The following is a 23,499-nucleotide window of genomic DNA, read 5'->3' as shown; positions in this document are numbered from 1 at the left end:
ATTGTACTTTTATTATATAGATATTTTATAATATACATATAATAACACGCTGTATAACACACTGTATAAAAAATGAAAATTTTGACATGTGAAAAAATCTTTTCATTTGTTATATAATACATATAATATCAGTGTTTGTATACAGAATGCGAATAAACTGTGCAGATTCGCATTTTCGTACATGGTCGTATTTTTTATATGTCTCATAAATTAATGTGTGATATCGTCAGCAGATGGCAGGATTGTATATATATTCGATGTATAATACTACAAATGACAGCAGTCAGAATGACAGAGATGTTTACTTGTTTTGGAAATTTATAAATTGCTCACGAGATTTATATGATATACGGATGGTCATTTAATTTTAGCATCGTATGGCGCACACACACATATTACACTATTTATTATTTATTATATATGATTAAAATTTTATTTTTTTCGTTTTTAGCACAATTTTAAACGTACAAATAAGTTCAGTGTAAATAAAATACGATGACGCAACGTTAAGTAAAAATATCTTAATAAAACAATATAGTTTGCAACTTTCTAGTTTAATCACATTAAATACATATACTTGAATACAGTGTGCAGTTATCAATTGGAAATTAATATATATTTTGATTAGGATTGTCTTTTTTCATCTCGTGATGAAGAATCATGCGTAAATATATAGATTAGTTGTCTCGTTGATTCGAGAAGAAAATACCATGATAATATGAATAACAATCTTTATATTAGCATTTACTTGATTACAATTGCTTCATTCATTTTTATTAATTATAAATTAATAAAGACAGATCGTATTGCGCAAGACAGAAATTCTATATATGTCAAAGAAAATGATATATATATATATTTTCTTAGCTAAAATGTATGATTTATTCGGAAAAACTTGCCAGCTTTCGTTTAAACAAATTAAATTGTATATGTCATTTTTACTGCTAATTATCATACGCTATATTATTGTATGTATATTTAATCTCTAACAAAACTGTTATTTTATTCGCGCATGCGTGTTAAAATTGGGAGAAGAAATAATAATTAACTCTCAGCATATATATGTATAAATTTTATTAAGTTTTTAATATGGAGGGTATTGTATATAACTTTATTCTGAAAATATTTATATAATCAATATATGAAAAGAAAAAGAAGAATTAAGAAGATATGAAAAAATAATTTTAATGCGATTATAATTTATAATTTTAACTCATTACTGCTACAACAACATATGTTTTACAAGATGTAAAAGATTTCGCATATCAGCTGAGGATAAAGTTTATAAATACAACGAATTTTCTTGCTTCTCATAAAGCGATATACGATTTCATCAGCAGATGGCAAAACATATTTGATCTCTCATCAGCTGATGGCAGATTAAAATGACAGATCTTTATTTGCTACCATGTGTTGTGTTTACGCGAGTAGCATTTAGCTAAAATGTCGTTTATTTACAATAATTTTACACATCGTATTTTTTTCATACGAAGCTTTTTCCAGAAAATCATAGAAATTTATTATACTTCACAAAATATGAATATATAAAAAGAATATATAAAATATGAATATATATATATATATATATATATATAAAAGATAAAATAATTAAAATATACTTATACTAGATTAATAATAATTTTGTTGAATATCTTTAAAATATGAAAAAATATTAATATTATTAAAATTAATGCAAATGTCGAGAACGTGATAACTTTACTCATATAAATATATATATACCAGGTGTCCCATTTTAAAGGACCCACTCAAATATCTCATTATCAGAAACACTGCGTTAAATCGAAAAATGTTTCCTACAAAAGTTGTAGGGTTTCGAGGGGGATATAACATAGTAATATTCATTTGACCTTGGGCGGCGTCTCCAAGATCAAGTGAAGGTGAGAATAAATTTTTTTAATGGAAACCCATATTTTTTATTAACCCTACAACTTTTGTAGAAAACATTTTTTGATTTAACGCAGTGTTTCTGAGATATTTGAGTGGGTCCTTTAAAATGGGACACCCGGTATATATAAACTATCAAGTATTAATAAATATTCCCAAAATAAATTGTACGATAACATTAAGTAAAAATATATTAATAAAATATATATTTTACAACTTCCTAATATAATCACATTTTAAATGTCAAATAAAACATTAGATTAGTAGATAGTAAGAGGCGTAGATAGGAATCTAAAATTAATGTTTCTCGATTAGGATTATCTTTTTTTAGCTTATTAGGAATCATGTGTATATATAATATTGATTGCTTCTCTCACTAATCATACAAAAGAATATAATAATATGATAATAACAATATGAACATCTAATCTTTATTAACATATACGTGATTACAAGTGTTTTATTAATTATGTTGTATAGAATTTCTGTCTTATCATAAAAAGACAGAATTTCTATATATTTTAAGGAAACTATATATATATTTTTTCCAAGCTAAAATAGATAATTTAGTCGGAAAAATTTCCTAGCTTTCTTTTAAAAACAATCAAATTATGTTTGTATTTTCTATAGTTAATTATCATATACTAATGTGCGCTAAATTAATAACTTCTATCTCTTATACGCGTGCATGCGCGTGCTCTAAAATATATAGCGAAGAAAATGCGCTATGAGTATAATGAAGAAAAGCGCTTTGTTTACTGCAGAAATATAGAACATCTTATACATCTGTTTGTGTACCATTTGGGATTAATTTGTATTCTAGAAGTTATCTTAGTCAATATTCGATGATTTCGAGATTCTTATTTTCTATTACAGTTGGAATCGTTTCTGTTATTGTATTCTTGTTTCGTCTGTAAAAGGAAATGTAAGATAACAATAACTTGTATGTGCGTGAATGAGATCTTAAATGAAATTAAATCTTACATTTTGTGCCACAACAACTCTAGTACAAACACGATTAGGCTAAGTAGCATTCCGTAACCCATTACAACAATCACAAATCGGCATTCCGTGAAACCAACACTGAGAAAGTTAGCTTGATTCGAGCATTGTGGTTTTCTCGTAAATAAACGATATTCATCACGGAATTTCAGTCCATATTCTCGTAGCTTCATAGCTCTGAAAAAAATTCCCTTTTTAAACATACTGTATGTATGTAACGAATTGTACTAGTCTTTTATTAGTGCTACGCAATCTTCAAGCTTAATTTTTAAATAAATTAATCGTTGAAAACGAATTTGATTAAAAACTTAACATAAAAAAATCATAAGTGCTAACATATTAAAATGTCATTATAAATTCTTTTTTCTAGGGTGCTATTTATTTTTGAGAAAAAATAATACAGATACAGAGAAAAATAATACTGTTTTCATAGACATTTTTGTAGATCAAAATTATTCAAAAGTTTATCACAATGTAAGCATAATTGAAAATTAAATCATTTTATCTGTTTTACTTTCTATTTTTAATTATATGTAGTTTTGGAATTTTTATTATTTGCATTTGCGTGTATGTAACTCTGTTCGAAGAAATAATGTTTAAGGGTAAAATCGGAGCCCTTTGCGGCGATCGATTTACGATCGATTGCGGCGATTCCATTTCTATAAAGTGCATGTTAAGTCGATTCTCGAAAGTCTCGAAGTATTGTTGCCTCTTTTCCGCAATGCTGATTGGTTCTCTGTCGATTCGCGTTGTGTGTTATATTCGTAGCATCGAAAGACTGTCATCGCGAGGGTTAACAGTTAGCAGTTTGACCAAAATAAAATTAAATAAAATAATAATGTTTTAAATAATATGTGATAATACTTTAAGCTTAATTAATATTTTTGACATTCGCGTTGTGTGTTATATTCGTAGCATCGAAAGGCTGTCATCGCGAGGGTTAGCAGTTTGACAGTTAGTCTAAAATAAAATTAAATAAAATAATAATATGTTTTAAATAATATGTGATAATACTTTAAGCTTGATTAATATTTTTGACATTCGCGTTGTGTGTTATATTCGTAGCACCGAAAGGCTGTCATCGCGAGGGTTAGCAGCTAGCAATTTGACAGTTAGTCCAAAAAGTAAAATAAAATAATAATGTTTTAAATAATATGTTATTATACTTTAAACTTGATTAATATTTTGGCGGAAAAAAGGCAAAAATACTTGCGAGAATCGACTTAATGTCTTTTTTAGAAAAAGATTAGAATAACAAAAGCGCGGGTTACGCCATTCCTCGATTTTAAATAAAAAAGAATAATATTTTTATATAAAATTTATTTAAACTTGGTTAATATTTTTTGATAGAAATCAGATGATTAAAGCATTACATTGCTAATTAAATTTTAACATAAAAATATGTTATAAAAATTAATATAATAATGTTATAAATAATATGTTATAATGCCTTATCTGCGATTAATATTTTTTGACAGAAATCAACTGATAGCTGTTATAAATATTAATCGAATTTAAGGAATTATAATACATTATTTAAAACATATTATTATTTTAAATGTTATAACATATTCTTATTTTAAGAATTAATTAGCAATTTTACGTTTTAATCAGCTGATTCTGTAACAAAAATATTAATCGAGGATAAAATATTACAACATATTATTCACAACATATTGCTATTTTAATTATTATAACATATTATTATTTTAAAATTTAATTAGCTCGCTATATTAATATTTTTTAATTTATTCATTTAATTATAAAGTAATACATTTATTAAGTTAAAAATAGAAGTGAGACATAAATCCAAATTAACAATTAAGGTTCCGTAGCAATTTTTAAGGACAATAAATATTTCCTTAATTAGAGTTATAAATATATTTCGTCCGACACTTTTCGATAATCTTAATATAATTCGAATTGCGAATGCGCAGTAGAAATGAGTATCGACATCTATTACCGCGATATATGTATATAGCTACGCATAATATTAAAAATTAAAATTTTAAGCCGCTGACCCCATACGGCGCGGATTCATTTTACGTATATTATACCAAAAAGTTTGTAGGCTGGTATGGTGATGGTACCATCATAATGTGCAGGCAATGTACTGTTGAAATATGTAAACGAATAATTTTTGGCGCGTTTTAAAATATTGAAAATTAAAATTTTTTACCCGCGAACCCCATTCGGCGCGGATTCATTTTACGTATATTAGACCAAAAAGGTAGTACGCTAGTATGCTGATGGTACCAAAATAATCTGCAAACAATACACTATTGAAACTTATATACGATTAATTTTTGGCTCGTTTTAAAATATAGAAAACTAAAATTTTTAAGCCGCTGATCCCATACGGCGCACAATTATATTACGTATATTAAATCAAAAAGTTTGTAGGCTGGTATGTTAATGGTATCAACATAATGTGCAGATAATGTACAGTTAAAATTTATGAAATATTAATTTTTGGCTTGTTTAAAAATATTAAAAATTAAAATTTTTTTACCGCGGACCCCATACGACGCGGATTCATTTTACGTATATTAGACCAAAAAGGTAGTACGCTGGTATGCTTATGGTACCAAAATAATCTGCAAACAATACACTACTGAAACTTATATACGATTAATTTTTGGCTTGTTTTAAAATATAGAAAACTAAAATTTTTAAGCCGCGGATCCCATACGGCGCACAATTATATTACGTATATTACACCAAAAAGTTTGTAGGCTGGTATGGTGATGATACCATTATAATGTGCAGGCAATGTACTGTTGAAATATGTAAACAAATAATTTTTGGCGCGTTTTAAAATACTGAAAATTGAAATTTTTAAGCCGCGGATCGCATACGGCGCGGATTAATTTTACGTTTATTAGACCAAAAAGGTAGTACGCTGATATGCTTATGGTACCAAAATAATCTACAAACAATACACTACTGAAACTTATATACGATTAATTTTTGGCTCGTTTTAAAATATAGAAAATTAAAATTTTTAAGCCGCGGATCCCATACGGCGCACAATTATATTACGTATATTACACCAAAAAGTTTGTAGGCTGGTATGGTGATGGTACCATCATAATGTGCAGGCAATGTACTGTTGAAATATGTAAACGAATAATTTTTGGCGCGTTTTGAATAACTGAAAATTAAAATTTTTAAGCCGCGGATCCCATACGGCGCGGATTCATTTTACGTGTATTGGATTAAAATAGTAGTACGCTAATATGCTTATGATACCAAAATAATCTGCAAACAATACACTACTGAAACTTATATACGATTAATTTTTGGCTCGTTTTAAAATATAGAAAACTAAATTTTTTAGCCGCGGATCCCATACGGCGCACAATTATATTACGTATATTATACCAAAAAGTTTGTAGGCTGGTATGGTGATGGTACCATCATAATGTGCAGGCAATGTACTGTTGAAATATATAAAAGATTAATTTTTGACTCGTTTTAAAATATTGAAAATTAAAATTTTTTACCCGCGGATCCCATACGGCGTACAATTATATTACGTATATTATACCAAAAAGTTTGTAGGCTGGTATGGTGATGGTACCATCATAATGTGCAGGCAATGTACTGTTGAAATATATAAAAGATTAATTTTTGACTCGTTTTAAAATATTGAAAATTAAAATTTTTTACCCGCGGATCCCATACGGCGTACAATTATATTACGTATATTACACCAAAAAGTTTGTAGGCTGGTATGGTGATGGTACCATTATAATGTGCAGGCAATGTACTGTTGAAATATGTAAACAAATAATTTTTGGCGTGTTTTAAAATACTGAAAATTGAAATTTTTAAGCCTCGGATCGCATACGGCGCGGATTCATTTTACGTGTATTGGATTAAAATAGTAGTACGCTAATATGCTTATGATACCAAAATAATCTGCAAACAATACATTATTGAAATATATATACGATTAATTTTTGGCTCGCTTTAAACAATTGGAAATTAAAATTTTTAAATCGCGGACCCCTTACGGCGCGGATTTATTTTACGTATATTAGATCAAAAAGTTTGTAGGCTGGTATGTTGATGGTACCATCAAAATGTGCAGACAATGTACTGATAAAATATATGAAAGATTAATTTTTGACTTGCTTTAAAATATTGAAAATTAATATTTTAAACTGCGAACCCCATACGGCGCACAATTATCAGCTGATTTCTATCAAAAAATATTAATCAAGTTGAAACAAGCTTTATATAAAAATATCATTTTTTTTATATAAAATCGAAGAATAGTGCGCGCATTGCGCGCACTTGTGTGTTGTTCTAGTGATATATAAAGTGCGTGCTGTTTTTTTATTGTTTTTGACTCGCATTTATGATTTTATGTTAATAGTTAATGATTGCGCGACGAAAAGGCTAACCGTAGTGAGAAATTGTTGACTCGTACTACTTAATTTCTCTACATTCTTACCTTGCGCATAATAAAATTACGATATATAAAGTGCATATAATTTTTTATTGTTCTTGACTCGCATTTATAATTTTATGTTAATGATTAAATGATTGCGCGACGAAAAGGCTAACCGTACTGAGAAATTGTTGACTCGTACTACTTAATTTTTCTACATTCTTACTTTGCGCATAATAAAATTACGATATATAAAGTGCGAGTTATTATTTTATTATTTTTGACTCGAATTTAGTATTTTATGCTCATGGCAGAGTAATTGCGTGACAAAAAGGTTGAATTCTTTTCTTTTCTAAGAAAGATATGTAAAATCGATACTCGCATATATATCAAAGTTTATTGTTGTCGCTTTTCCGCGATGCTTATTGGCTGTCAAGATTCGCGTTGTGTGTTATATTCGTAGCATCGAGAGGCTGTTATCGCGAGAATTAGCAGTTTGACAGTTTGTTCAAAATAAAATTAAAAAAAATAATAATATTAGTTTTAAATAATATGTTATAATACTTTAAACTCGATTAATATTTTTGAAAGTTATCAGCTGATTTCCATCAAAAAATATTAATCGAGAATAAGATATTATAACATATTATTTACAATTTTACAACATTTTACTATTTTAATATTTTAACATATTATTTTAAAATTTAATTACCAAATTAACGCTTTAATCAGTTGATTTCTATGAAAAAATATTAATCGAGTTTAAACAAATTTTATATTATTTTTTAATAAACATAAAACTGCAGAATGGCGCGCGAGTAGCGCGCGCTTGTGTTGTTCTAGTTTATTAAAAAAGAAATAAATTTTGAAATATTTACACAAATTTTAATTAATATTTTAAAATTAGAATATGTAGATATAATGTGAGTATACATGTATATATTCATATATTTTGACTTGTTTTTCAGTGCTCAATTTTAATTTATGTAAATTATCATTTAATTATAATGTAAATAATAATAATAATTATTATTTTGGAAACGCGATATAATCAAAGACATAATCTCTTACCCATTTTTTATTATTTCTAAATATGGCGATTGTTTTGGTAATGTGAGATGCGGTTGTATCACGTTCAGATAATCGATATTAGTTAATCCGCATTTTTCATCTTCCTGATATGTTTCTTGCATAATTTGATACATCCGATTTTCTACCGCGTGAAATGCGAATGATTCATTTCTTATGCGACGTACCCCTTCCCTTATATCCATCCAATTAGACTTGCGACCTTTCGGCTCGATTCTCTCTTCGAAAATCGCTTTCCTAATGGGATCTTGAAAAGTCTACACAGGAATTATTAATCTTACAGCATTTCTTGTCATTTAAATTTTTGTTTCGAACAATTAAATCTAGCAATTTATCAACCTTGAACATATAATGAGCGTACACAATGTCTTGCGCGCCGAGAGTTAAAGGACTATGTAAGAGATCGGAAAGGGTGTTGATTGAATCCGCAGGGGATTGCAAAAGAGCTACGATATTTGCTGTGTAAGCCGCGTACAGACTCAGCGAGGCTATCAGTAACATGAGAGTGATGATTCGAGCTGAGATTCTGTACGGCTCGTAGGAATATCCTATAAAGATAAAGACAATTTAAAAGTTGACTCTTAAAATTGCGAATATTTTAACTTACAAATTAAGAACTACAAAATTTAGAATAAATTGTATACCTTGTTGAACAAACGCGCCTAAGAGAACGAGAAAATCTTCGCCGAATGTTGGTTTGCCGATATGCGTGTCTTTCCAGGAAGCTGACAATTTTTTCATTGTATTTCGATAATATTCCCATTTCATAGATACGTATAATGAGCAAAAAACGACCAGAAGAAATACGGCGATTGCTATCCAAACATTTCTTTCAAAAGGTAAGATGAAGATATTTTTGACGGTCGATAATAATGGTTGTCGAAATACGAATTTCACGCTATACATAATTTTATGTATAATATCAATATTAGGAATTGATAGAAATAAAAGTTAATAATTAGAAATCAGTAACTAATTTGATAGAATAGAAAGAATAAGAAGTTATTAATTATCAGTATTGTTGATAACGAATAGTCGAAATTAGATTTTAGGGCGGTATGCTAATCAGATGTAGCTAACATCGATGATTTAGAAACTAAAAAAAAGTTTCGACACTTCTTACTTGAATTATAGCTTTTTCATTTTTATTCAGTATAAAAAGATAAATTAATAAATATAAGTAAATAAAAATGATAAAATAGAGCGTTTTTCTGAAGCAAATATTATATTAAACCAAGAATTATAAGGATGATTATTATTTATTTATTAGTATTTTCCGAATATTAGTATGTTTACTTCGCATGCAGTCAGGATTTTATTTATCAATATAATTCATAAAAAGTTCAAAGCATTAATATTACTCTATTTAGATTACTCTATTTAGAAGAAAAATAAATTTTTTTATTATCATTGATGTAGCTAATAAGCCACGATTTTAAACATACTTTCTAAAGATACAAAACGAGAATGATACATATTATATAAATTTTTTTATTTCTAGATTTTTTATTTTGATTTTTATGTAGTTCTCTGCTGCTTGAATTATAATATAATCATCTTAGATGCAGATCTATTTTTATTATGTGGAAAGTATTGTATTTGTATATATGACTGCGTTTGTGTCATTATATATGTGATGGAGAAACAATTGTAATTTTACAAAATATTGAATTTTAAATTAATAGAAAAACATTAATAAAAAAATTTATCTTTTTTATACATGATATTACATGATATTATACTTTGATTAGCATACAGTCTTAATCTGTTTTACAACGGGATCCGTAATGTAAATTGTACAATTGTAGTAAAGGAAGAATTAGCTAATTGAGATTTTACCCAACGTTTGTGTGTAGGTTGACATATTTCACTTCATTAATGCGGTCGTGTATCATAAACATAGTAGTACCACCAATATCAATCTCGTGTCGAACTAGTAGGCCGCACATTCCGTCTATGGACCCATTTTCGTATACCTTTCCCCAATCGTCCACTGTTGTGACATTCAATCTGAAGAAAAAATATGAAATTATGAATATAGAAGTATGAAATTTGATAATTGACTCCAATTAGTTACTTTACAAATTTATGACGAATTAATGATACAACGTTTTGATTTAACAATTTTTGAGATTTGTTACTTTGTACAAGTCGAAACTATTAATCTCTTATTGTTAGTTTCGGATTAAAACATGTATCTTTCAAAAGTCTGCTTTCCTTTTCTGATATTTGATAACATTGAAACTTTATAAACAATAGTTTACTCGTTTTTACGATAAGTACGACATATTTAATTAGGCGATTAGCTCCATTTGCGCACATTAATTTGATCGAAAATGTTTTATGACCCTAATCATTTTTGATATATTGTTATAGTTTCCCTTCGCTATTATAATTGCGTTAATTAATGATTTTATCATATAAATGTCCAATTGTAGATTTATTTGGAATAATATACATTTACGATTAACAGATTCGCAAGAAATTAATAAAATCATAACCATTATTTGAATCTATTTTATAAACATTTTGATATAATTGGTAAATATGATGTCAAGATAACTTACGTTGCATTCATCCGATTTATTATATGGCGCACCCAGTTATAATTAACTCTCGAAAACGGATCATTATCTTTTGCCTCAAAATCATTTAAATGATTCATGCTAGCGGGTTGTATTATCTGGAATTGAAAAATGGAGAAATGTATTTTTTTGCCTATGAGAAGTTAAGAATATTTAAAATATACATATTATACATATATCTCAGCGATTTTTTTATTATTAATACTTTATATTTTTTTCTTCTTTTTCTTATAATATATAGTATTTATCATAAAATAATTGTGTAAAGAGTTAAATATATTTTGTTATGTTAGATTGCAAATGGAATGTCTTTGTTCATGTCTTGTTGATACATGAGCGCATCTTCTCGACGATGAATACATATTTAAAGTACCACGATAGCAGTTTTAAGAGTCGTTTGTTGAAGATTTCTTCTGCGTGCCGAAGCCACATCGAAAGTTTTCATTCGTAGACCATTCTCGACCGTCCAATTTCCACGATCTTCCCATATCACTCTTTTCTGCAGACTAGGTCGATATACTGATGTTAGTTGCATAAAATCAGCGTCGAATCTTTTTGCGAGGACTACATCGCTATCAGGATAGACGGCTAAGGTCTCGAAAATATCCGAAATCGAATTATCATATGTAAAAGTCAAATTGGCATTATCATCATTATCGATTAACGTTTTTTGGTCCTGAAGGAGCAGCCATTTCATCGGGGCGACGAATATTCTATTCAAATCCACCTATCGTATAATATCAGATAACAATCATACTTAATTTGTTTATCGAGAATCTAGATGAGAGAATTCTTTACAGCTATTAATGTTAATGACTTTATTTTTAATTACAATAGAACGTAATACGAGTTGTTTATGGAGCAATAGCGAATAAGTATTATTGAGCGAAATTATTAATATTGTTTAATAATAAAATATGTGCGTGGTATAAGTATCGCGGTTTAATTTTTTTATTTGATAGTCGATAATAATATGTTTGCGCTCGCGTCATGATAAACGTACAAAAAATATTTGGTACCTGTCGTAACATTTCAATAGTATAATTGCAGTCCATGTCCACCACGTACAGATTTTGATGTTCCAAATCATCGTAAATTCTCCTGTCGAATTCTGGGATGATATTATTATAGATGCCGTGCGTCAAGTGAAGACTCGATAGTTTTTTTGATAATCTAATTGTGTCATCTGAAAAGAGAACAGAAGTGAAAACCAAATATTTTTCAGAGAATTTTATATACTTATTTTTGTATAAAACGGAAGAAATTACGACGATATTATAGTTACACATAGACATTTTATTATAATATGTAATATTATAAAAAATATATTAAATATGTATAACTTAACTACATTATAACCTGACAATGAAATCTTAACAAAAACTTATTTTACTTATAATTTATTATTATTTATTCACTTATTTTTTGTGAAATTTTATATACTATTTTTTTTAAAAGCTCCTTTGTTCGATACGTAAATAAAGAATCTGAAGATTTTACCATAGCTGATGCACGAGTGTAGAGTTATCCTCGATGGCGGGAATAATATGGGCATCGTATCGACGATAAATTTTAGAGTAACATCGTCGATCCGATGAGAGAATACGATCATATCATTATTAAGCAACAATGCAAAGATACACAGGACAATGGAGAACATTTTGACCGTCTCTATATACATCGAACAACTGCGCAGATTTCTCTTATAATATTCAGAATCGAAAATATCGACTATCCGTGCACCATAATCTTTTCGCAGATGTACTGGTTTCACGTAATTGTATCTGTAACGAAAATCGTCAATGCGAATATGTGGAAAACGAAAATGAAGAAAAGAAATTGATGCGCAATAAGCATGCGTGCATTGCAAGAGCAATTACTGCATATAAAATATTCAATCTTTGTGACGAATGCTACATGGTATATAATCTGCGAATAGATTATTCATTGCATATCGCGAAACGTGCAACTTTGAAGGTTTTACCTGCTTTTGTAGTTCTCACAAATTTTTCTTAATAGTGCAATCGTCAAATAGAAACTAGGATAGTAATAATAGTGCAAAGAATGTTGATGACAGAGAAAATCGGGAGTGTATGTTTTATTGTGTGAAAAACCACAGCTGAGATTTACATAATTTATTACTGCACTTGAATTGTGTAAATTGTGGCTTATATGTGATTATGTAGTTTATTTTAATTTGCAAATATGTTGGCGAAATTTTTTCTACTTGCAATTCATAAACAATTGTTTTATATATTATTTATTATTTATATTGTTATATGAGGAAGTAATTTTACTAGGAAATTATTATCTAATAGTAATTGTTGGTGACTTTTGTAGCCAATTGGAATTTTAGTAATTTTTATTAATAGTTAGACTTTGTGTTGTGTATCTCTAACTTATTCGAATAAACAGAATTAACAGTGTTTACCTCACTGTAAGGGAAAGTTTAGGGAGGCTTGGTTAGCCGGAAATAGGAATCCCTGGTGTCAGGACGATGAGGAAAAGTGATGGAAAGCTTGTCAGTGCCAGAACAAAGAAAAAACTAGTCAAAACAATACTTGGCCTGCATTTATGATCTTAACTGTGCCGAGGCCGGACGTCGAGTGACCAGCGATTTACCGCGCGCAACATGACGGCTGCAGATGCTGCTTGCGCCCTCCAAATACTTAAACGCTACACAAACTCATTATATATTCTGTCAAAATTGTTTTGTATACAGGAACAGCAAATTGATATTTTTTTGTTGCATTCTAATATCAGTTTTTAATCAGTTCTTTTTTATACATATTTCTTAAATAAAATTTATTTTAAATTTATTTTATCTTCTTAAATATTTGCAACGTTTTGTATAAAAATTCTTATTATTTGTAATTATTTGTAAAATATCACTGGTGTAATCGTAATCCAAGTCTAACAAGTACTTTCAATGTTATTTTCAATTATTGTAAATTCTTGAGTCGAATTCTTCGTAATAGTTTCTAATGTATCAATTGATTCTTTGATAGAATTTACGATAATTTAATCGTGTCATCTATGAGAGACCTATATTGCATATATCAGAATAGATGGTATTACTTAATTATTTGAAATATCTCCGCCATTTTCGATCACACAGGAAAATGTGTAGGGAGAAACTACTTTATTTGAAGAATCAAATGTTATAATCAACGAAACTTTTTAGTCATAGTCATTTTTTTTTTAAATAACTAGAACAACACAAGCGCGCGCTACGCGCGCGCAATTCTTCGGTTTTATGTTTATTAAAAAATAATATAAAATTTGTTTAAACTCGATTAATATTTTTTCATAGAAATCAACTGATTAAAGCGTTAATTTGGTAATTAAATTTTAAAATAATATGTTAAAATATTAAAATAGTAAAATGTTGTAAAATTGTAAATAATATGTTATAATATCTTATTCTCGATTAATATTTTTTGATGGAAATCAGCTGATAACTTTCAAAAATATTAATCCAGTTTAAAGTATTATAACATATTATTTAAAAATAATATTATTATTTTTTTAAATTTTATTTTAATAGTACATTGATTACAGAATTATTTGGTACCAAGCAGACACCAGCGCACAAATTTTTTAACTTGATATACATAAAATAAGGTTGCGTCGCACAGGGTCCGCGTCAAAAAAGTATCAATTTCTAATATTTTAAGACGAGCCAAAAATTCATCGATTATACATTTTAATAGTACATTGATTACAGAATTATTTGGTACCAAACAGACACCAGCGTACAAATTTTTTAACTTGATATACATAAAATAAGTATGCGTCGCATAGGGTCAGCGGTAAAAAGTATCGATTTCCAATATTTTAAGACGAGCCAAAAATTCATCGATTATACATTTTAATAATACATTGATTACAGAATCTTCTGATACCATGCAGACGCCAGCGTATAAATTTTTTAATACGATAAACATAAAATAAGGATGCGTCGCACAGGGTCCGCGTCAAAAAAGTATCAATTTCTAATATTGTAAGACGAGCCAAAAATTCATCGATTATACATTTTAATAGTACATTGATTACAGAATCTTTTGGTACCAAGCAGACAACAGCGTACAAACTTTTTCATTTGCTATACATAAATTAAGGATGCGTCGCATAGGGTCAGCGGTAAAAAAGTATCGATTTCTAATATTTTAAGACGAGCCAAAAATTCATCGATTATACATTTCAATAGTACATTGATTACAGAATCATTTGGTACCAAACAGACACCAGCGTACAAATTTTTTAACTTGATATACATAAAATAAGGTTGCGTCGCATAGGGTCAGCGGTAAAAAGTATCGATTTCCAATATTTTAGGACGAGCCAAAAATTCATCGATTATACATTTTAATAGTACATTGATTACAGAATCTTCTGGTACCATGCAGATACCAGCGTACAAATTTTTTAATACGGTAAACATAAAATAAGGATGCGTCGCACAGGGTCCGCGTCAAAAAAGTATCAATTTCTAATATTTTAAGACGAGCCAAAAATTCATCGATTATACATTTTAATAGTACATTGATTACAGAATCTTTTGGTACCAAGCAGACAACAGCGTACAAACTTTTTCATTTGCTATACATAAATTAAGGATGCGTCGCATAGGGTCAGCGGTAAAAAAGTATCGATTTCTAATATTTTAAGACGAGCCAAAAATTCATCGATTATACATTTTAATAGTACATTGATTACATAATCATTTGGTACCAAACAGACACCAGCGTACAAATTTTTTAACTTGATATACATAAAATAAGGTTGCGTCGCATAGGGTCAGCGGAAAATGTATCGATTTCCAATATTTTAAGACGAGCCAAAAATTCATCGATTATACATTTTAATAATACATTGATTATAGAATCTTCCGATACCATGCAGACACCAGCGTACAAATTTTTTAATACGATAAACATGATATAAGGATGGGTCGCACAGGGTCCGCGTCAAAAAAGTATCGATTTCTAATATTTTAAGACGAGCCAAAAATTCATCGATTATACATTTTAATAGTACATTGATTACAGAATCTTTTCGTATCATGCAGACACCAGCGTACAAATTTTTTAATACGATAAACATAAAATAAGGATGCGTCGCACAGGGTCCGCGTCAAAAAAGTATGAATTTCTAATATTTTAAGACGAGCCAAAAATTCATCGATTATACATTTTAATAATACATTGATTACAGAATCTTCTGATACCATGCAGACACCAGCGTACAAATTTTTTAATACGATAAACATAATATAAGGATGCGTCGCACAGGGTCCGCGTCAAAAAAGTATCGATTTCTAATATTTTAAGACGAGCCAAAAATTCATCGATTATACATTTTAATAGTACATTGATTACAGAATCTTTTCGTATCATGCAGACACCAGCGTACAAATTTTTTAATACGATAAACATAAAATAAGGTTGCGTCGCACAGGGTCCGCGTCAAAAAAGTATCAATTTCTAATATTTTAAGACGAGCCAAAAATTCATCGATTATACATTTTAATAGTACATTGATTACAGAATCATTTGGTACCAAACAGACACCAGCGTACAAATTTTTTAACTTGATATACATAAAATAAGGTTGCGTCGCATAGGGTCAGCGGTAAAAAGTATCGATTTCCAATATTTTAAGACGAGCCAAAAATTCATCGATTATACATTTTAATAATACATTGATTACAGAATCTTCTGATACCATGCAGACACCAGCGTACAAATTTTTTAATACGATAAACATAATATAAGGATGCGTCGCACAGGGTCCGCGTCAAAAAAGTATCGATTTCTAATATTTTAAGACGAGCCAAAAATTCATCGATTATACATTTTAATAGTACATTGATTACAGAATCTTTTCGTATCATGCAGACACCAGCGTACAAATTTTTTAATACGATAAACATAAAATAAGGATGCGTCGCACAGGGTCCGCGTCAAAAAAGTATCAATTTCTAATATTTTAAGACGAGCCAAAAATTCATCGATTATACATTTTAATAGTACATTGATTACAGAATCTTTTGGTACCAAGCAGACAACAGCGTACAAACTTTTTCATTTGCTATACATAAATTAAGGATGCGTCGCATAGGGTCAGCGGTAAAAAAGTATCGATTTCTAATATTTTAAGACGAGCCAAAAATTCATCGATTATACATTTTAATAGTACATTGATTACAGAATCTTCTGATACCATGCAGACACCAGCGTACAAATTTTTTAATACGATAAACATAAAATAAGGATGCGTCGCACAGGGTCCGCGTCAAAAAAGTATCAATTTCTAATATTTTAAGACGAGCCAAAAATTCATCGATTATACATTTTAATAGTACATTGATTACAGAATCTTTTGGTACCAAGCAGACAACAGCGTACAAACTTTTTCATTTGCTATACATAAATTAAGGATGCGTCGCATAGGGTCAGCGGTAAAAAAGTATCGATTTCTAATATTTTAAGACGAGCCAAAAATTCATCGATTATACATTTTATTAGTACATTGATTACAGAATCTTTTGGTACCAAGCAGACAACAGCGTACAAACTTTTTCATTTGCTATAAATAAATTAAGGATGCGTCGCATAGGGTCAGCGGTAAAAAAGTATCGATTTCTAATATTTTAAGACGAGCCAAAAATTCATCGATTATACATTTCAATAGTACATTGATTACAGAATCATTTGGTACCAAACAGACACCAGCGTACAAATTTTTTAACTTGATATACATAAAATAAGGTTGCGTCGCATAGGGTCAGCGGTAAAAAGTATCGATTTCCAATATTTTAAGACGAGCCAAAAATTCATCGATTATACATTTTAATAGTACATTGATTACAGAATCTTCTGATACCATGCAGATACCAGCGTACAAATTTTTTAATACGGTAAACATAAAATGAGGATGCGTCGCACAGGGTCCGCGTCAAAAAAGTATCGATTTATAATATTTTAAGACGAGCCAAAAATTCATCGATTATACATTTTAATAGTACATTGATTACAGAATCATTTGGTACCAAACAGACACCAGCGTACAAATTTTTTAACTTGATATACATAAAATAAGGTTGCGTCGCATAGGGTCAGCGGTAAAAAGTATCGATTTCTAATATTTTAAGACGAGCCAAAAATTCATCGATTATACATTTTAATAGTACATTGATTACAGAATCTTCTGATACCATGCAGACACCAGCGTACAAATTTTTTAATACGATAAACATAAAATAAGGATGCGTCGCACAGGGTCCGCGTCAAAAAAGTATCAATTTCTAATATTTTAAGACGAGCCAAAAATTCATCGATTATACATTTTAATAGTACATTGATTACAGAATCTTTTGGTACCAAGCAGACAACAGCGTACAAACTTTTTCATTTGCTATACATAAATTAAGGATGCGTCGCATAGGGTCAGCGGTAAAAAAGTATCGATTTCTAATATTTTAAGACGAGCCAAAAATTCATCGATTATACATTTTATTAGTACATTGATTACAGAATCTTTTGGTACCAAGCAGACAACAGCGTACAAACTTTTTCATTTGCTATACATAAATTAAGGATGCGTCGCATAGGGTCAGCGGTAAAAAAGTATCGATTTCTAATATTTTAAGACGAGCCAAAAATTCATCGATTATACATTTCAATAGTACATTGATTACAGAATCATTTGGTACCAAACAGACACCAGCGTACAAATTTTTTAACTTGATATACATAAAATAAGGTTGCGTCGCATAGGGTCAGCGGTAAAAAGTATCGATTTCCAATATTTTAAGACGAGCCAAAAATTCATCGATTATACATTTTAATAGTACATTGATTACAGAATCTTCTGGTACCATGCAGATACCAGCGTACAAATTTTTTAATACGGTAAACATAATATAAGGATGCGTCGCACAGGGTCCGCGTCAAAAAAGTATCGATTTCTAATATTTTAAGACGAGCCAAAAATTCATCGATTATACATTTTAATAGTACATTGATTACAGAATCATTTGGTACCAAACAGACACCAGCGTACAAATTTTTTAACTTGATATACATAAAATAAGGTTGCGTCGCATAGGGTCAGCGGTAAAAAAGTATCGATTTCTAATATTTTAAGACGAGCCAAAAATTCATCGATTATACATTTTAATAGTACATTGATTACAGAATCTTTTGGTACCAAGCAGACAACAGCGTACAAACTTTTTCATTTGCTATACATAAATTAAGGATGCGTCGCATAGGGTCAGCGGTAAAAAAGTATCGATTTCTAATATTTTAAGACGAGCCAAAAATTCATCGATTATACATTTTAATAGTACATTGATTACAGAATCTTTTGGTACCAAGCAGACAACAGCGTACAAACTTTTTCATTTGCTATACATAAATTAAGGATGCGTCGCATAGGGTCAGCGGTAAAAAAGTATCGATTTCTAATATTTTAAGACAAGCCAAAAATTCATCGATTATACATTTTAATAGTACATTGATTACAGAATCTTTTGGTACCAAGCAGACAACAGCGTACAAACTTTTTCATTTGCTATACATAAATTAAGGATGCGTCGCATAGGGTCAGCGGTAAAAAAGTATCGATTTCTAATATTTTAAGACGAGCCAAAAATTCATCGATTATACATTTTAATAGTACATTGATTACAGAATCATTTGGTACCAAACAGACACCAGCGTACAAATTTTTTAACTTGATATACATAAAATAAGGTTGCGTCGCATAGGGTCAGCGGTAAAAAGTATCGATTTCCAATATTTTAAGACGAGCCAAAAATTCATCGATTATACATTTTAATAATACATTGATTACAGAATCTTCTGATACCATGCAGACACCAGCGTACAAATTTTTTAATACGATAAACATAAAATAAGGATGCGTCGCACAGGGTCCGCGTCAAAAAAGTATCAATTTCTAATATTTTAAGACGAGCCAAAAATTCATCGATTATACATTTTAATAGTACATTGATTACAGAATCTTTTCGTATCATGCAGACACCAGCGTACAAATTTTTTAATACGATAAACATAATATAAGGATGCGTCGCACAGGGTCCGCGTCAAAATAGTATCGATTTCTAATATTTTAAGACGAGCCAAAAATTCATCGATTATACATTTTAATAGTACATTGATTACAGAATCTTTTCGTATCATGCAGACACCAGCGTACAAATTTTTTAATACGATAAACATAAAATAAGGTTGCGTCTCACAGGGTCCGCGTCAAAAAAGTATCAATTTCTAATATTTTAAGACGAGCCAAAAATTCATCGATTATACATTTTAATAGTACATTGATTACAGAATCATTTGGTACCAAACAGACACCAGCGTACAAATTTTTTAACTTGATATACATAAAATAAGGTTGCGTCGCATAGGGTCAGCGGTAAAAAGTATCGATTTCCAATATTTTAAGACGAGCCAAAAATTCATCGATTATACATTTTAATAATACATTGATTACAGAATCTTCTGATACCATGCAGACACCAGCGTACAAATTTTTTAATACGATAAACATAATATAAGGATGCGTCGCACAGGGTCCGCGTCAAAAAAGTATCGATTTCTAATATTTTAAGACGAGCCAAAAATTCATCGATTATACATTTTAATAGTACATTGATTACAGAATCTTTTCGTATCATGCAGACACCAGCGTACAAATTTTTTAATACGATAAACATAAAATAAGGTTGCGTCGCACAGGGTCCGCGTCAAAAAAGTATGAATTTCTAATATTTTAAGACGAGCCAAAAATTCATCGATTATACATTTTAATAGTACATTGATTACAGAATTATTTGGTACCAAACAGACACCAGCGTACAAATTTTTTAACTTGATATACATAAAATAAGTATGCGTCGCATAGGGTCAGCGGTAAAAAGTATCGATTTCCAATATTTTAAGACGAGCCAAAAATTCATCGATTATACATTTTAATAATACATTGATTACAGAATCTTCTGATACCATGCAGACACCAGCGTACAAATTTTTTAATACGATAAACATAAAATAAGGATGCGTCGCACAGGGTCCGCGTCAAAAAAGTATCAATTTCTAATATTTTAAGACGAGCCAAAAATTCATCGATTATACATTTTAATAGTACATTGATTACAGAATCTTTTGGTACCAAGCAGACAACAGCGTACAAACTTTTTCATTTGCTATACATAAATTAAGGATGCGTCGCATAGGGTCAGCGGTAAAAAAGTATCGATTTCTAATATTTTAAGACGAGCCAAAAATTCATCGATTATACATTTCAATAGTACATTGATTACAGAATCATTTGGTACCAAACAGACACCAGCGTACAAATTTTTTAACTTGATATACATAAAATAAGGATGCGTCGCACAGGGTCCGCGTCAAAAAAGTATCAATTTCTAATATTTTAAGACGAGCCAAAAATTCATCGATTATACATTTTGATAGTACATTGATTACAGAATCTTTTGGTACCATGCAGACACCAGCGTACAAATTTTTTAATATGATATACATAAAATAAATATGCGTCGCATAGGGTCATCGGCAAAAATGTATCAATTTCTAATATTTTAAGACGAGCCAAAATTTCATCGATTATACATTTTAATAGTACATTGATTACAGAATCTTTTCGTATCATGCAGACACCAGCGTACAAATTTTTTAATACGATAAACATAAAATAAGGATGCGTCGCACAGGGTCCGCGTCAAAAAAGTATCAATTTCTAATATTTTAAGACGAGCCAAAAATTCATCGATTATACATTTTAATAGTACATTGATTACAGAATCTTTTCGTATCATGCAGACACCAGCGTACAAATTTTTTAATACGATAAACATAATATAAGGATGCGTCGCACTGGGTCCGCGTCAAAAAAGTATCGATTTCTAATATTTTAAGACGAGCCAAAAATTCATCGATTATACATTTTAATAGTACATTGATTACAGAATTATTTGGTACCAAACAGACACCAGCGTACAAATTTTTTAACTTGATATACATAAAATAAGTATGCGTCGCATAGGGTCAGCGGTAAAAAGTATCGATTTCCAATATTTTAAGACGAGCCAAAAATTCATCGATTATACATTTTATTAATACATTGATTACAGAATCTTCTGATACCATGCAGACACCAGCGTACAAATTTTTTAATACGATAAACATAAAATAAGGATGCGTCGCACAGGGTCCGCGTCAAAAAAGTATCAATTTCTAATATTTTAAGACGAGCCAAAAATTCATCGATTATACATTTTAATAGTACATTGATTACAGAATCTTTTGGTACCAAGCAGACAACAGCGTACAAACTTTTTCATTTGCTATACATAAATTAAGGATGCGTCGCATAGGGTCAGCGGTAAAAAAGTATCGATTTCTAATATTTTAAGACGAGCCAAAAATTCATCGATTATACATTTTAATAGTACATTGATTACAGAATCTTTTGGTACCAAGCAGACAACAGCGTACAAACTTTTTCATTTGCTATACATAAATTAAGGATGCGTCGCATAGGGTCAGCGGTAAAAAAGTATCGATTTCTAATATTTTAGGACGAGCCAAAAATTCATCGATTATACATTTCAATAGTACATTGATTACAGAATCATTTGGTACCAAACAGACACCAGCGTACAAATTTTTTAACTTGATATACATAAAATAAGGTTGCGTCGCATAGGGTCAGCGGTAAAAAGTATCGATTTCCAATATTTTAGGACGAGCCAAAAATTCATCGATTATACATTTTAATAGTACATTGATTACAGAATCTTCTGGTACCATGCAGATACCAGCGTACAAATTTTTTAATACGGTAAACATAAAATAAGGATGCGTCGCACAGGGTCCGCGTCAAAAAAGTATCAATTTCTAATATTTTAAGACGAGCCAAAAATTCATCGATTATACATTTTAATAGTACATTGATTACAGAATCTTTTGGTACCAAGCAGACAACAGCGTACAAACTTTTTCATTTGCTATACATAAATTAAGGATGCGTCGCATAGGGTCAGCGGTAAAAAAGTATCGATTTCTAATATTTTAAGACGAGCCAAAAATTCATCGATTATACATTTCAATAGTACATTGATTACAGAATCATTTGGTACCAAACAGACACCAGCGTACAAATTTTTTAACTTGATATACATAAAATAAGGTTGCGTCGCATAGGGTCAGCGGTAAAAAGTACCGATTTCCAATATTTTAAGACGAGCCAAAAATTCATCGATTATACATTTTAATAGTACATTGATTACAGAATCTTCTGGTACCATGCAGATACCAGCGTACAAATTTTTTAATACGGTAAACATAAAATGAGGATGCGTCGCACAGGGTCCGCGTCAAAAAAGTATCGATTTATAATATTTTAAGACGAGCCAAAAATTCATCGATTATACATTTTAATAGTACATTGATTACAGAATCATTT

The 23,499-nt window shown here is 29.7% G+C and overlaps 1 protein-coding gene across 1 annotated transcript; it reads right to left on the bottom strand.

The window, feature by feature from the left end:
• Nucleotides 1–2,566: 2,566 nt before the first annotated feature.
• Nucleotides 2,567–12,727, bottom strand: LOC145936176 (ionotropic receptor 84a-like). The gene is made up of 10 exons (XM_083038090.1): nucleotides 12,481–12,727; nucleotides 12,000–12,166; nucleotides 11,354–11,707; nucleotides 10,963–11,078; nucleotides 10,235–10,405; nucleotides 9,040–9,293; nucleotides 8,735–8,943; nucleotides 8,378–8,652; nucleotides 2,890–3,084; nucleotides 2,567–2,816 (listed from the first exon to the last, which is right to left on the bottom strand). Exons 1-10 carry the CDS (start codon nucleotides 12,659–12,661, stop codon nucleotides 2,741–2,743), a joined length of 1,998 nt encoding a protein of 665 aa, XP_082894216.1. The 5' UTR covers nucleotides 12,662–12,727; the 3' UTR covers nucleotides 2,567–2,740.
• Nucleotides 12,728–23,499: the final 10,772 nt, after the last annotated feature.

Source organism: Prenolepis imparis, unplaced genomic scaffold, assembly GCF_030444845.1.
Source record: "Prenolepis imparis isolate NDT839.2.m4 unplaced genomic scaffold, iyPreImpa1.0 SCAF_5, whole genome shotgun sequence".
Taxonomy (NCBI): Eukaryota; Metazoa; Arthropoda; class Insecta; order Hymenoptera; family Formicidae; genus Prenolepis; species Prenolepis imparis.
Note: the sequence above shows the minus strand (reverse complement) of the source record. Positions and strands in the feature narration are given on the sequence as shown.

What these genes read in the sequence shown, in the direction of transcription:
- LOC145936176 (XM_083038090.1), bottom strand. Translation starts at nt 12,661, where the DNA reads ATGTATATAGAGACGGTCAAAATGTTCTCCATTGTCCTGTGTATCTTT. An exon ending in ATAAATCGGATGAATGCAAC is followed by an intron (nt 10,406 to 10,962) that starts GTAAGTTATCTT and finishes TTTTTTCTTCAG; the next exon opens with ATTGAATGTCACAACAGTGG. An exon ending in GAGTTGTTGTGGCACAAAAT is followed by an intron (nt 2,817 to 2,889) that starts GTAAGATTTAAT and finishes TTCCTTTTACAG; the next exon opens with ACGAAACAAGAATACAATAA.